This window comes from Artemia franciscana, unplaced genomic scaffold (assembly GCF_032884065.1).
Source record: "Artemia franciscana unplaced genomic scaffold, ASM3288406v1 PGA_scaffold_74, whole genome shotgun sequence".
Classification (NCBI taxonomy): Eukaryota; Metazoa; Arthropoda; class Branchiopoda; order Anostraca; family Artemiidae; genus Artemia; species Artemia franciscana.
The window spans coordinates 1,995,043-2,011,444 of NW_027062709.1; the positions used below are offsets into that span (position 1 = coordinate 1,995,043).

General features: G+C 35.6%; 1 protein-coding gene across 3 annotated transcripts in view; it reads right to left on the reverse strand.

Moving 5' to 3' along the window:
• Positions 1-16,402, reverse strand: part of LOC136042185 (uncharacterized) — a 440,431-nt gene that overhangs the window by 224,449 nt on the left and 199,580 nt on the right. For all 3 annotated transcript variants that reach the window (XM_065727116.1, XM_065727115.1, XM_065727117.1), the window contains one exon: positions 15,088-15,213. In XM_065727116.1, the coding sequence (XP_065583188.1) occupies positions 15,088-15,213 (126 nt within the window). The remainder of the gene's footprint in view (positions 1-15,087; positions 15,214-16,402) is intronic.

Consider the following 16,402-nt stretch of genomic DNA (forward strand, 5'->3'; position numbering starts at 1 on the left):
ATTATAAATTGGGCTTAAGGAAATATCTCTCGTGTCTCTATTTATAGCCAAATTTATATTTATATGTTTTTTTTTTTTATCTCAATTGCCTCTTTAAAAGATTGCGGTAGGCCACTTACGGTAGATATTAAAGTTGCCTCTTCAAAAAGAACTAAATGGTCAGGATTTTCGTATATATGCTGGGCCAGAGCTGAATCAACTTTGATTCAGCTATTCTGTCAAATTTAAATAAACACTGAAAAATGACATCAAGAAAAATGCACTCAAGATACTGCAATACACTGTAAGACAACTATAATCTCCATTACAGTTAATATCAGTGTCCCAACTGTTTCTTAGCTAATACTCTTTCTCCCCATTCTACATATTATTTTCTCCGTTCTCCCAGCACATTTCATACAATATTCCCAAATTTGAAGTAAATAACAAAAAATGAAAACAATAAAAATTTACTCGAGATATTGTAATACATTGTCAGACAATTATAATCTCTAGTACAGTCTATATTACTGTTCCAACTGTTTCTCAATTTCTACCACCATCCTCATCACTCTCCATATTATTTTTTTCCATTCCCCGATATTTTAAACTAGCTTAATCACACCGGTTCATAATTTTCTTAAATTTTATCATCTATAGTTCAATTTGACAAAATTTCTATTTTAATAATATAGATAGTGTGAATTAGAGAGGGAATTTTGTAGAACAAAGCTCAGTGAAATATAGCGAGTGATTATACTTGGTTTAATTACTTCAAGGATTATTAACAATATGCATGCGTAAAATTTGGAACTCTGAGTCCTGGGATAAACAACCGTCCCACAAAATCATGTTAATTAATTCAATTATATTCTCTTGTTTTGACAAAGTAATGACAGTGTGGTGCTTAACCGTCGTTGGTGGATTCCACATGCATTCCAGCAGAAGAAAAATAAAATAAAAATTGCAAACGAATCATTTTTTTTTGGAATATTCTGTTTTCAATTTTATGGCACTTGGTAAATACCAAGTGCCATATAGCAATCGCAAATTCTGTCGGTCTGTCGGTCATGGTTTTGCTAGTTTAGGCACTTCTAGATAAGCTAGTATGATGAAATCTGGCAGGCGTATCAGGAACCAGACAAGATTATATTGGGAATAGTCGTTTCCCCAATTCGACCATCTGGGGAGGAGTGGAGGGACGGTTAATTCGGAAAAATTAGAAAAAATGAGGTATTTTTAACTTACGAACGGGTGATTGGATCTTAATGAAATTTGATACTTCGAAAGATATCGTGTCTAAAAGCTATTATTTAAAATTCTTACCGGATCCAGTGACAATGGGGGCAGTTGGAGGGGGAGCCTTAAATCTTGGAAAACGCTTAGAGTGGAGAGATCGTGATAAAACTTGGTGGAAAAAATAAACGCAAGTCCTAGATACGTAATCGAAATAACAGGAACGGAATTTCTCTCTTTGGGGAAGTTGGGAGGAGGGTTAAATCTGAAAAATTAGAAAAAATGAGGTATTTTCAACTTACGAAGGAGTGATCAGATCTTAATGAAATTTCATATTTAGAAGGACCTCATAACTCAGATCTCTTATTTTAAATACCGACCGGATCCAGTGTCATTGGGTAAAGTTGGGGGGGACGGAAAATCTTGGAAAAGGCTTAGAGTGGAAAGATCAGGATGAAACTTGATGGGAAGAATAAGCACAAGTCCTAAATACGTGATTGACATAACCGGATGAATCCACTCTCTTTGGAGGAGTTGGGGGGGGGGTGTTACTTCGGAAAAATTAGAAAAATTGAGGTGTTTTAACTTAAGAACGGGTGACCGTTCGTAAGGTATTTTTAAATTTGATATTTAGAAGGAACTCATTTCTCAGAGCTCCTACTTTAAATCTCGACCAGATCTGGTGACATTGGGGAGATTGGAGGGGGAAATGGAAGTCTTGTTACGGGGGGGTCCATTGCTTTGGCGAGTTCGGTACTTCTGGACGTGCTAGGACGATGAAAATTGGTAGGCGTGTCACGGACCTGCACAAATTCGGATCTTAATGAATTTTGATATTTAGAAGGACCTCGTGTCTCAGAGCTCTTGTTTTAAATCCCGACCGGCATTAAGCCTCTGATTTTCCTTTTAAATTAATCTATTGATTCTTAGAATTTTGCTAGAACTCATGCCATATGAGCTCTTGGCTCTTCCGACCTCGTCACAAATGCCATATGAGCTCTTAGCTCTTGTTTTTACTATTAAAGAAAAATTAAGAAGTTTAAACCACAAGAAATCTAGTAAAAATTTGCCCATTAAGGATTTTTGCGTATAAAACCGCTGAGTTTATTAGTTTCTTGCCACAACTTAGCTGCATAACAATAAGTACATAACAATAACAATAACAAAACAATAATGTTTTAAAGTTTCAAATGTTTTATTAAGATCAACCTGTGGATATGAAATGTTATTTGAAATCATATTTATAACACTTCGATGTGATTGATAGAATATACAACGTTGTTTTTTATCGTTTTCCAAAGCCCAGGTTTGTCTGGCAGTTTGGTAAAATGGGAAGATAATTTTGCAAACAGTCGTGAAGAATGGTTCTTAAAAATGGGCACTTCAAAAGGCTAAGAAAGGCTTCAGTCCCCCCCCCCAGGAGAATTGCCTAGGGAGAGTCTTAGGTAGTCATTTGACTGATCATTTAGCAAACAGTGAGCTGTATACAAAATGGGTTCAATACCTCTTTCTAGTGCTACAGTGAACCTAATAGACTCAACCCAATAGGATCTCTGAGTAACCTTAAAAAAGGTTTTATATAAAATGAAAGCTTGAAATGCAGTATTTTTTATTCAGTTATACTTTTATCGTTACTTGGAAAGGGTCTTCTTTATTTAGTCTTAGTCTCTGTTTAAAGGCAATTTTTTTTATATTGTCCGTTGGACTTCTATCTTTATTTTTATTAGTTTATTCAGCAAAGAAGACGGTCGAGAGGAGGTCTTGAATGAAATATTTGCATAGTTTTCTTCTATTTTTCACTGGCTCTTAATATCCTCGTTTTCTCTTTACAATTTTTTTTTTTTTTCAGAGAAGCCAGCGTTAAGATGACTTGGCCAAGCGTTTCGGATGAAGGATGACAGATTATGCTTTGTGGCCATTCATCTAGGACCAAATTAAAAACAGGCCGTCTTCGAAGGGGGTGAGAAGAGGTCATGAGGAAGGACTTAGAATGACCTTAACTGGAACTTTAAGGGAAACTTTAAACTTTAAATAGGTTGGGATGGAGGAGGAGTGTACTTAGCCTTGCTCGCCTCAGGCGGCTAAGCTATGCAGTGAGTTGTTAATAGCAATAGCAAGACATGCTCTCTTTCATTGGTTAAGATAATGTACAGCATCATCCCCAGTGGCAGTAATGCACTAAAATGTGCAGCAATTTTTTTCTCTTCATGAAGATAAAAATTGTATTTTTCAAAATCTAAGGCTACTACCAACGAAACAACTATATTTCTTATTTTGCTAACGAAGGATGGTCACGCACTTGTGTTTTTTTCATCTTGGACTTATGAAATCAGCAGCCCTTGGTCATCCGAAAAGGAATATTTTAAACGAAAATTCAAAGGTATAGGGCTCTTTTTAAGCAACAAAAGAGATAGCACCACAACAAAGCGTACATTTCTGACATTCTATTTCGCAGAACTGCAATTTTGGCCCAACAAGGCCGAAACGTTATCAAGCGAAATTCTAGGACTATTGGAAGGATATTTATGTTACGGCCTCTCAATTTAAGAGTACCTACTGGTACGTAATACAATATTAGTCCCTAAGCATAGATGCAATCCGTAAACAAAACCAGTCATTGTCAAGTACCCATGATCTAATCAAGCTAATTACTATAGAGTATTGCATAGTTCCTCACCAGCCATTAGGGTGGAGGCAACTGGACTTTATTAGTAGGAGAAAATAACTATGGTTTTAAAATTTTGTTTTAGGCCCAAAATTTCAAATTTTCCATGTGAGGTTCTTCAGATTGATTGAAATCTACATTCACATTAATATAGATTTAACTTTTGACCTCTATTATTTGGAAAAATACATGTATAGGGATGAAAAAAAATTGAAGCTCACAGTGAGTGCTGACTGAAGCTGATGCTGGGGGGGATGGGGTGGGGTAAAAGCTCACGTCTTTCACCGAAATGGTTGATTTTGGAAATGTTCATTGTATTTTCTACAACGCTTTTCTTGAAACATTGCTAGGTAAATGCTAAACTGAATTCTAAGGAGTAAGGTTCGAGGGACGGTCAGTGTTTTAGTTCCATTATTCTGAGAGTTTGACTCTTTCTCTTAACCTCTACTTTTTAAAACAGTAAAAAAATTTAGCGTAAAGAGTGGAGCGTTGACGAGGGAACAGGGCCTTACATATACGGAGTAATTTCTGCTCGTTTTAGGTTTTAATGTCGCTCCTTACTTTCAGTAAAAAAAAACTTGTATTTTTATGGCACTTGATATCTACCAAGTGACACATAGCGGTCGCTGTCGCTCGGTCTGTCTGTCTCTCTGTCGATCTGTCTGTTCTGGTTTTGCTACTTTAGACACTTCCAAGTAAGCTAGAACGATGAAATTTGGCAGGCATATCAGGAACCAGATCAGATTAAATTTGAAACTGTTGTTTCCCCCATTCGACCATCTGGGGGGAGGGGGGATGGTTAAATAGAAAAAATTAGGTATTTTTAACTTATGAACGGTTGATCAGATCTTAATAAAATTTGATGTTTGGAAGGATACCGTGTCTCAGAGCTGTTATTTTTAATCCCGACCGGATCTGGTGACATTGGGGGGAGTTGAGGGGATCTAAAATCTTGGAAAATGCTTAGAGTGGAGGGATCGGGATAAAACTTGGTAAGAAAAATAAGCATAAGTCCTAGATAAGTGATTGACTTAACCGGAACAGATCCTCTCTCTTATGGGGAGATGGGGGGAGGGTTAATTGTGAAAAATAAGAAGGAATGGGGTATTTTAACTTAAGAAGGGGTGATCGGATCTGAATGAAATCAGAAATATTGGAAAACGCTTACAAGTCCAAGATACGTGACTGACATAATCGGACCAGAACCGCTCTCTTTGGTGGAGTTGAAATTACTAAAAATACTTTAGCGTAAAGAGCAAGTTATTAGGAGGAGGTGAGCTCTATATGCGCAATAGTTTCAGCTCGTTTTAAGTTCTAATGCTGCTCCTTACTTTCAGTTGAAAAAACTTTTTCATATTTATTTTTTCATTGTTTTTTTAAATAACGCTAGAAAATCCTGCGCCCCCTTCATGGAAATTCTCTTCCCCCATGAAAAATACCTCTATAGAAAGATCCCCCTACGTAACCCCCTCCACTCAACCCCTCCTCCCCTCCAACCAAATATATCCCCCAGACAACGTCTGTACACTTCCCCATAAACATTACTACTATATATAAACACTGGTCAAAGTTTGTAAATTGCAGCCCCTCCACTGGGACTGTGGGGGAATAAGTCATCCCCAAAGACATAGTTATTAGGTTTTTCGACTATGATGAATAAAATGGCTATCTCAGAATTTTGACATGATGACTTTTGGGAAAAATGAGCGTGGGAGGGGGCCTAGGTGCCCTCCAATTTTTGATCACTTTAAAAGGGCACTAGAACGTTTAATTCCGGTTAGAATGAGCCCTCTCGCGACATTCTAAGACCACTCAGTAGATACGATCATCCCTGGGAAAAAAAAACAAAACAAATAAACACGCATCTGTGATATGTCTTCTGGCAAAAAATGCGTAATTCCACATTTTTGAAGATAGGAGTTTGAAACATCTACAACAAGGTTCTATGATACGCCAATCTGATGGTGTGATTTTCGTTAAGATTGTGTGACTTTTAAGGGGTGTTTCTCCTTATTTTCTAAAATGAGGCAAATTTTCTCAGGCTCGTAACTTTTGATGGGTATAACCAATCTTGATGAAACTTATATATTTAAAATCAGCATTAAAATGCAATTCTTTTCATGTAACTATTGCAATCAAAATTCCATTTTTTAGAGTTTCGGTTACTATTGAGCCGGGTCGCTCCTTACTACAGTTCGTTACCACGAACTGTTTGATTATGGAAAGGCAGTGTGGCCTTCGTCATTAATTATGTTTAAATGTGCTTCTAACAAAAAAAAACTATTACTTTGAATAAAATATAAACGTCCATCAAAAAATATCTACATTTATATTTGTATTCAATAAAAAACACAGATTTTTCAAATCAGAGTAAGCAGCTACATTAAAACTTGAAATGAGAAGAAATTTATCCCTTAGTTGGGGGGGGGGGTGGCACCTGGCCCCTCCCATTCGTTTATAGTGCTTTGTTGAAAAAAAATTGATTGTAAGAAATAGGGTCTGCTGGTCAAACAGTTCGTGGTGACGAAATGTTCTAATGCTGATTTTAAATATATAAGTTTCATCAAGTTTAGTCTTACCCATCAAAAGTAACGAGCCTGAGAAAATTTTGCCTTATTATAGAAAATAGGAGGAAACGGCCCCTAAAAGTCATGCAATCTTAACGAAAATCACAGCATCAGGTTTAGCGCATCAGAGAACTATACTGTAGAAGTTTCAAGCTCCTATCTGCAAAAATGTGGAATTTTGTTGTTTTTTTTTGCTAGAAGAGAGATCGCAGATGCGTGTTTATTTGTTTTTTTTTTGCCAGGGGTGATCGTATCGACCAGTGGTCCTAGAATGTTGTTAGAGGGATCATTCTAATGGTAATTATAATTTATAGTGCCCTTTTTAAGTGACCAAAAAATTGGAGGGCACCTAGGCCCCTTCCCACGCTCATCTTTTTCCTAAAGTCACCGGATCAAAACTCTGAGATAGCCATTTCATTCACCTAAAAATGAGGTATTTTAACTTACGAAGGAGTCATCGGATCTTAATGACATTTAATATTTACAACGACCCCGTAAATCAGATATATTATTTTAAATCCCGACCGGATCCAGTGTCATTGGAGGGGGGGCGAAAATATTGGAAAACGCTTAAGGCGGAGAGATCAGGATGAAACTTGGTGGGAAGAATAAGCACAAGTCCAAGATACGTGACTGACATAACCATACTCGATCCTCTCTCTTTGGTGGAGTTTAGGGGAGGGGGGGCGTAATACGGAAAAGTTAGAAAAAATGAGGTATTTGTAACTTACAAACCGTGATCAGATCTTAATGATATTTGAAATTTAGAAGAATCTTGTGCTTTAAAGCTTTCATTTTAAATCCCGACCAGATCCGGTGACATTGGGGGTTGGAGGGGGGAAACAGAAATATTGAAAACTGGAAATCTTGGAAAACGCTTAGAGTGGAGAGATCAGGACGAAACTTGATGAGAAGAATTAGCACAAGCTATAGATGCGTGATTGACATAATTAGAACGGATCCGTTCTCTTTGGGGGAGCTGCGGTGTACTAACTTTGAAAAATTAGAAAAAATGAGGTATTTTTAACTTAAGAACAGGTGACCGGATCTTAATGAACTTTGATATTTAGAAGAAACTCATGCCTCAGAGCTCTCATTTCAAATTCCGACAAGATCTGTTGACATTGAGGGGAGCTGGAGATGGAAACCAGAAATCTTGGAAAACGCTTAGAGTGGCGAAATAAGGATGAAACTTAGTGGGCAGAATAAGCAAATATCGAAGATACGTGATTGACGTAACCGTACTGGATCTGCTCTCTTTAGGGGAGGTAGGGGTGGGGTTCAGTGCTTGGGCGAGTTTGATGCTTCTGGACGTGCTAGGACGATGAAAATTGGTAGGCACGTCAGGGAGCTGCACAACTTGACTTGATACAGTCGTTTTCTCCGATTCGACCATCTGGGGGGCTGAAGGGAGAGGAAAAATTATAAAAAATGAAGTATTTATAACTTATGAGTGGGTGATCGGATCTTAATGAATTTTGATATTTAGAGAAGGACCTCGTGACTCAGAGCTCTTTTTTTGAATCCCAACCGGCATTAAGCCTCTGATTTTCCTTTTAAATCAATCTATTGGTTCTTAGAATTTTGCCAGAGCTCATACCATATGAGCTATTGGATCTTGGTTCTTCCAGCCTCGTCACAAGTGCCATATGAGCTCTTAGTTTCTGGACGTTTTAGAATTAATGCACGTTTTGATTTTGGCTCTCCGCACATAAATAATTAAAACGAAATTTGCATATTAATTTTTTTGGCTAAATGGCTTTCTCATAGTTTTGATCAGACGATTTTGAGAAAAAAGGAGCGGGAAAGGAGGCTTAGTTGCCGTCTAATTTTTTGGTTACTTAAAAAGGTAACTATAACTTTTAATTTTTGTGGAACATTTTTATTATAAAAAATAAACATAACTTACGAATTAACTTACGTAACAAACTTCTATATTTGTATGTTTTTATTACGCATATGAAGGGGTTCTCCCCTCTCGGCCACACCTTACTTTTTACATTAAAGCTTAAATTTTGTCCCAGTTCCTAAAGAATGACCCCTGAATCACAAAGGCCGTAGAATAAATAGTTGAAATTACTAAAAATACTTTAGCGTAAAGAGCGAGTTATTAGGAGGAGGTGAGCTCTATATGCGTAATCATTTCAGTTCGTTTTAAGTTCTAATGCTGCTCCTTACTTTCAGTTGAAAAAAACTTTCATATTTATTTTTTCATTGTTTTTTTAAATAATGCTGGAAAATCCTGCGCCCCCTTCATGGAAAGTCCCTTCCCCCATGAAAAATTCCTCCATGAAAAGATCCCCCTGTGTTACCCCCTCCCCTCAACCCCTCCTCCCCTCCAACCAAAAAAATCCCCCAGAAAACGTCTGTACACTTCCCCATAACCATTACTATATGTAAACAATGATCAAAGTTTGTAACTTGCAGCCCCTCCACTGGGGCTGTGGGGGAATAAATTATCCCCAAAGACATAGTTATTAAGTTTTTCGACTATGCTGAATAAAATAGCTATCTCAGAGTTTTGATCCTTTGACTTTGGGAAAAAGATGAGCGTGGGAAGGGGCCTAGGTGCCCTCCAGTTTTTTGGTCACTTAAAAAGGGCACTCGAAATTTGAATTGCCATTAGAATGATCCCTCTAGCGACATTCTAGGACCGCTGGTCGATACGATCACCCCTGGGGAAAAAAACAAACAAACAAATAAATACGCATCCGTGATCTGTCTTCTGACAAAAAAAAAATAACAAAATTCCATTTTTTTGCAGATAGGAGCTTGAAACTTCTACAGTATAGTTCTCTGATACACTGAACCTGATGATGGAATTTTCGTTCAGATTCTATAACTTTTAGGGGCCGTTTCCTCCTATTTTCTATAATGAGGTAAATTTTCCTCAGGCTCGTTACTTTTGATGGGTAAGACTATACTTGATGAAACTTATATATTTAAAACCAGCATTAAAACATTTCGTCACCACGAACTGTTTGACCAGCAAACCACATTTCTTACAATCAAAATTTTTTTTAACGAAGCACTATAAAACGAATGGGAGGGACGAGGTGCCACCCCCCCCCCTCTTCACCTAAGGGATAAATTTATTCCCATTTCAAGTTTTAATGTAGCTGCTTACTTTGATTTGAAAAATCCGTGTTTTTTATTGAATACAAATATAAATGATGGATGTGAATAAATGAAATTATTTCACATATTATTTTTTTATTGAATTATTTTATTGAATAAATGAAAGAATACATACTTTTTGATGTATGTTTATATTTTATTCCAAAAATAATAGTTTTTTTTGTTAGAAGCACATTTAAACTTAAATAATGACGAAGGTCACACTGCCTTTCCATAATACAAATACAGAAGTCAGAATAATGAGGACTTTTTTCCCAAGACAGTGAATCAACAAAACCAATATGAATATTTCGGCCCTATATCTAAGGGCCGTCTTCAGAAAAGAAAATAATAAACAATAACACACTTACAATAAAAGTTCTCGGTTAAAAATCCGTTTTTTGAAATAACCTTAGCATCATTACTTCTTAACGAAAAGGTCAGCCAAGACTGTGTGATAAAAGCTAACATTTTACTAGCTAAAAAGGTTCATTCATTTCACTATCTGTATCTATTAAAAATTGGAATAATTTCTTATTACGATATTTGCCTTCTCTGCAGCTAATCTTGTAGTTCTTTTGGGATTGGGCTTGTTCTTATTCGTTCCTATTTTTATTTTATTTTAAATTAGATTATTTTCTATAATTAATTTTGTGTACATAGAGTTGAGTGTGTATTCACCCAAGTCTCAATTTAGGGATTAGCATTAAAAAATCTAAAAATAACTCCATATCTTTCGATTCAGCTTTAACCAATCATATCTTTGAAAATCTAAACCATTATGTTCTATTTGACGAAACAATTCTAATTAGCAATGACGTAGGAATTAAACAAACTGTCCACGAGGCAATCGAAATCAAATGATACTTAAATAATAATACATCCCTAAATAGAGAAAAAATATAAACTTTCATATTTACTTTGTCATTGTTTTTTTTTATAATAATGCCAGAAAATCCTGCACCCCCTCATTGAATTTCCCTTCCCCAATGACATATTCCTCCAGGGAAAGATCCTCCCACATAGCCCCCTCCCCTCACCCCCCCCCCCCCAAACAAAAATAATCCTCCTGAAAAACGTCTGTACACTTCCCAATAACCATTGCTGTATGTAAACACTGGCCAAAGTTTGTAAATTGCAGCCCCTCCTCCTAGGACTATGGGGGAGTAAGTCATCCCAAAGACATGGTTATTATGGTTTTCGACAAAATGAACAAATGAACAAAATGGCAATCTCAAAGTTTTGGTCCGTTGACTTTGGGAAAAGATGAGCGTGGGAGGGGACCTAGATGCCCTCCGATTTTTTCGGTCACTTAAAAAGGGCACTAGAACTTTTCATTTCCGTTAGAATGAGCCCTCTTGCGACATTCTAGAACCATTCGGTCGATACGATGACCCCTGGGAAAAAACAACAAACAAATAAACACGCACCCGTGATCGGTCTTCTGACAAAAAATACGAAGTTCTACATTTTTGTAGATAGGAGCTTGAAACTTTTACAGTAGATTTCTCTGATACGCTGAATGCGATGGTCTGATTTTCGTTAAGACTTTTATTCTATGACTTTTAGGGGGTGTTTCCCCCTATTTTCCAAAATAAGGTAAATTTTCTCAGGCTCGTAACTTTTGATGTCAAAGACTAAATTTGATGAAACTTATATATTTAAAATTAGCATAAAAATCTAATTCTTTTTATGTATCTTTTAGTATCAAAATTTCGTTTTTTAGAGTTTCGTTTACTATTGAGCCGGGTCGCTCCTTACTACAGTTCGTTACCACGAACTGCTTGATATGATAAAAAAAAATGAGTTCCAAATAGGGATAGATCCTTTCATTAGACAGGGAAAGAAATATATACAAAAGCTCTAGATATTTCGATGACATATTCAGTCTATTCATAGTTATAGTCAGTCAGACAATGCCATCGGGATGCCTAGAGCTTTTGTATATGTTTGTTTCACTGTCTCATAATAGGATCAATGCCTATGTGGAACTCTTTTTTGTTTCGGCATAGAAAAAGCAGTGTGGTCTTGTAAAAAAAAGACCAACGTTGTATGTATAGGATAATGCGACTTAAAAATCGTCGAAGCATCATTTGGAAGACAAAATATGTTTTCCACTCAGTTTCTATGCATTACCGTGCTTTCGCGTTGACGGAAAATAATAATCTAAGAAGAAAGGCGCCACACCAGCAAATTTTCTCAATTTCTCAAATTCTTTCGTTATTTTTTTTGGGAATGGAAGGCAAGCTTTGAGACAAAATAAATAAGTCAACCGTTATGGTTGAAAAAAAAACTGATTCCAAATGAAAATAAAACAAATAAATACTCGTAAAAATGACGGTGACTAAATTAATATTTGGCCCAATTTCAAAAGACACTAAGGAAAGAAGAGGAAGAAACTATTGATGTAAGCGAAAAACAATGTTCGAAATAGCAGAGAGGAGAAACAAGTAAAAGAATAAAAATCAAACAGTTCGTGGTAACGATCTGTAGTAAGGAGCGACCCGGCTCAATAGTAAACGAAACTCTAAAAAACGGAATTTCGATGCTAAAAGATATATCAAAAGAATCGGATTTTTATGCTGATTTCAAATATATAAGTTTCATCAAATTTAGTCTTTGTCATCAAAAGTTACGAGCCTGAGAAAATTTGCCTTATTTTGGAAAATAGGGGGTAACACCCCCTAAAAGTCATAGGATCTTAACGAAAATTACACCAACGCATTCAGCGTATCAGAGAACCCTATAGAAAAAATTTCAAGGTCCAATCTACAAAAATGTGGAATTTCGTATTTTTTGCCAGAAGACAAATCACGGGTGCGTGTTTATTTGTTTTTTTGTTTGTTTTTTTTTCCCAGGGGTCATCGTATCGACCAAGTGGTCCTAGAGTGTTGCAAGAGGGCTCATTCTAACGGAAATGAAAAGTTCTAGTGCCCTTTTTAAGTGACCAAAAGGAGGGGGCCTAGGCACCTAGGCCCCCTCCCACGCTCATTTTTTCCCAAAGTCAACGGATCAAAATTTTGAGATAGCCATTTTGTTCCGCATAGTCGAAAACCATAAAAACTATGTCTTTGGGGATGACTTACCCCCCACAGTCCCTGGGGGAGGGGCTGCAAGCTACAAACTTTGACCAATGTTTACATACAGTAATGGTTACTGGGAAGTGTACCGACGTTATCAGGGGGATTTTTTTGGTTTGGGTGTGGGGTTCAGGGGAGGGGGCTATATGGGAGGATCTTTCCTTGGAGGAATATTTCATGGGGGAAGAGAAATTCAATGAAAAGGGCGCAGGACTTTCTAGCATTACTATAAAAAAAAAACAATGAAAATATAAACATGAAAAAGTTTTTTCTATTGAAAGTAAGGAGAAGCACTAAAACTTAAAAAGGAACAGAGATTATTACGCATATGAGGGGTTCTAAAAATACTTTAGCATAAAGAGCGAGGTATTTAGGAGGAGATAAACACTTCACTCTTTATGCTAAAATTTTTTTTAAAAATTTCAACTATTTATTCTACGGCCTTTCTGATTCAGGGGTCATTCTTAAAGAATTGGGATAAAACAAGATTTAGTGTGAAAAGCGAGGTATTAACGAGGGGACCAACCCCCTCATATATATAATCAAAAATATAAGAATATAAAAGTTTGTTACGTAAGTTAATTCTTAAGTTACGTATTTTTTTTTACTAATAAAAACGTTCTTTAAAAATAAAAGATCTAGTTGCCTTTTTAAGTAACTGAAAAATTGGAGGGCAACAAGACCTCCTTCCCCGCCCCTTATTTCTCAAAATCGTCTGATTAAAACTAAGAGAAAGCCATTTAGCCAAAAAAAGAATTAATATGCAAATTTCATTTTAATAATTTATGTACGGAGAGCCAAAATCAGACATGCATTAATTAAAAAACTTTCAGAAATTAAATAAAAAAACAAGTTTTTTAAATGAAAGTAAGGAGCGACATTAAAACTTAAAACGAACAGAAATTACTCCGTATATGAAAGGGGCTTTTCCTCCTCGACACCCCGCTCCTTGCGCTAAAGTTTGATTCTTTCTCGCAACTCTACTTTTTAAAACAATAAAAAACTTTAGCGTAAGGAGCGGGGTGTCGAGGAGGAGAAGCCCCTTTCATATACGGAGTAATTTCTCTTCGTTTTAAGTTTTAATGTCGCTCCTTACTTTCATTTAAAAAAACTTGTTTTTTTTATTTAATATAAGAATAATACGATACCAAATCTACAGCGTTTTCAAGTAATAATTTCCTGAAATGTCAAATGAATAAATTGGGAGGGCTCTGCTACAGTTCTGAACATAATATTAGACAGTTAAAACAAAACCGAAATTTTGGAAAATATAATTCAAAATAAAGTTAAAACACTCAGTACTATAAGTGTTAGGAATGTACTGACCGGGAAAAAAAACTGCCAAATTTTTTAATCTTATATTATCTTATCACAGCATAAAAAAAGGATAAAAAAAATACTTGACTCATAAATGTAAAAATATTAACATTCGTCACAGTCAATCAGGAATCAGTTAAGGAGTCCTACCTAACCCGCAAACCACCTTACAGACTAAAGTACCATTTGCGCTTTGCCGAAAGTATGTTTTGAACAGTTTTTGAACTGTTTTGAACAGTGCTAAGCAACATAGTTACATCTAGAGTTCAAAATACTACTCCAACTTCCAGGAAAAATTGTTTTCAGAATCTTTATATTTGCAACCATAAGTTGTTGTTTTTTGGCCTAATACAACGCTATATTTCATCAGTATATTTTTTAGACCTCCCCCGCTATACCACTCAAATCTTCCTTAAGAGTAGCATATTATTTCTATTTTAATGAAAACTAAAAAAAAAATTATCAACACTTCTATTTTGAAAATAAATGTGGAAAAAAAGTGATAACACGGTTCATAATTTCAGGAGCAAAGCTCTTTTCAATCAGTATATTATGACAATCATTTTACCTTTGGTACTAATTTTTTCCCTAATTTTTTTCTTCCTTTTAAATTCGTTTCTTTCAAATGTGCTGAAAATCTTGGCTACATAAAATGTTGAATCTATTCGATACAAATTTAGTTTTCAATTAATCTCTAGCCTCTACAGGGGTTGAAGAAGGAGGTGAAATTTCGACTTCATTGCTTAATAGTTTCCGACTGCAACTGGTTTTCTGATCAATAATTTGAAAAAAAAATAAACTGTAAAAGATGTATTTGTCTTTTTTTTCAGTGGAGTGCAAATGAAATTCTAGCCTTTGGGGGTATACGAAGTGCAGCAACGCAATCACCTTTTAGGACTTTTTATTTAATTTAGCTTAATTTCATATTGTAATTTATGTTTTTTTAGGTTTTATTTTTCATTCATAGTAATTTTATTCTTTTAGAGCTTGCATTTCACCAATTTTTACTAAATTTAAATCTTACTGTCATTCTTTACTTTTTTTGCAATCTTTTTTTACTTTATTTTATTTTTTTATTTTTTTTACTGCATCTAAAGCAAAAAGGTATGGTTTTATCACTGCTTACCTTCCCCCAGGACCTAACGGTCCAAGGTCATCAACGTAGCCATCTATCGTAAGACTTTCTGATATTCCTGGCGAGACCCAAACCTCTAAGTTCACCATGCTTATTGGCAAAAGTTTTTCATTGCACCTGTAAAAACGAGACTTGCTAAAAATTAAGAACTAGAATTAAATAGAAGAAGAAATCCCCTATGTCTAAAATTGGTAAATGTCCGAAGTACCTTTTTTTCTCCTTGGATTTAGTCACCATTGCCAGTTAACTTTTGCAGTTTTATGCTGGGTTTGATGTTGACAGGTTAGGTTGGGTTAGGCTTTTAACCCATTTCTTTGATTTATAGCCTAATTTAACCTAGCCTAATTTTAAATTTTACTATCAAAGCTTGCATAAGACTTAAAAAGCTTGACAGTAAAAGCTAAAGTTAGGTTGGGTTGAATTAGGTTACAAATCTTAGAAATGGGTTAAAAACCTGACCCAGCCTAACCTAACCAGTCACCATCAAACCTTGCACAAAACTGAGATATTAACTGGCAACGCTGATTAAATCCAAGGAGAAAGAAAGATATTTTGGAAATTTGCTGTAAGATAAAATAGCCCAAATCAACATGCAGTGTGTTTTGATTTCAGTTTGATAGTATTTTATTCTCCTTAGCTGATGCTATTACCTCGGTTTCCTCTTAATTTTCGTTTCCTTCTTTTTTTTCCGCTTTACCCTCTGTGTGATTTATGCTCTTTTCTCCATATTAACTGTTTGATGTTCTGGCTAAGTCAACTGCGATGCCAACTGTTGAACAATTTATCAAGAAATACGTCAGTGCTTTTTTCTTACACTACAGGCAATGAAGCATTTTAGAAAGTGCTTTTTATATTAATCATTTTGTATTATTTATGGTGGAATGAATAAATTTCCTTCTCCTTGGGTAAATCAGTAAGATCCGGGTATTGTTCTTAGAGAATGGGAAACGTATTGAAACGTAGAGGGGAAATGTATTGCATCAAAAATGCATTGAATTCTCTTGATAATTTTAGTTTCTTAGTTTATTTTAGTCTTTTCTAATGTAATTTAATTTCTAGAGAAATGTTATTTATTAAAATCTAACATGAATTCACTAAAAGACACGTTCTACTCGAAAAAAAGTAAAGAAAGATGTCGAAAATTTTGATCGCAATGAAGTTACCGTGGCTTCGCTCTGGAAAAGATTTTTGAGACTTGCTTCTTTCACATACGGAACAAAACTGAGAATTGTCTATTTCTGTAAATTTTCTCTGCAATTACTTCCTTCTTGGGCTTTATGATAGGGTATTATTTTTCAAAAGAAAA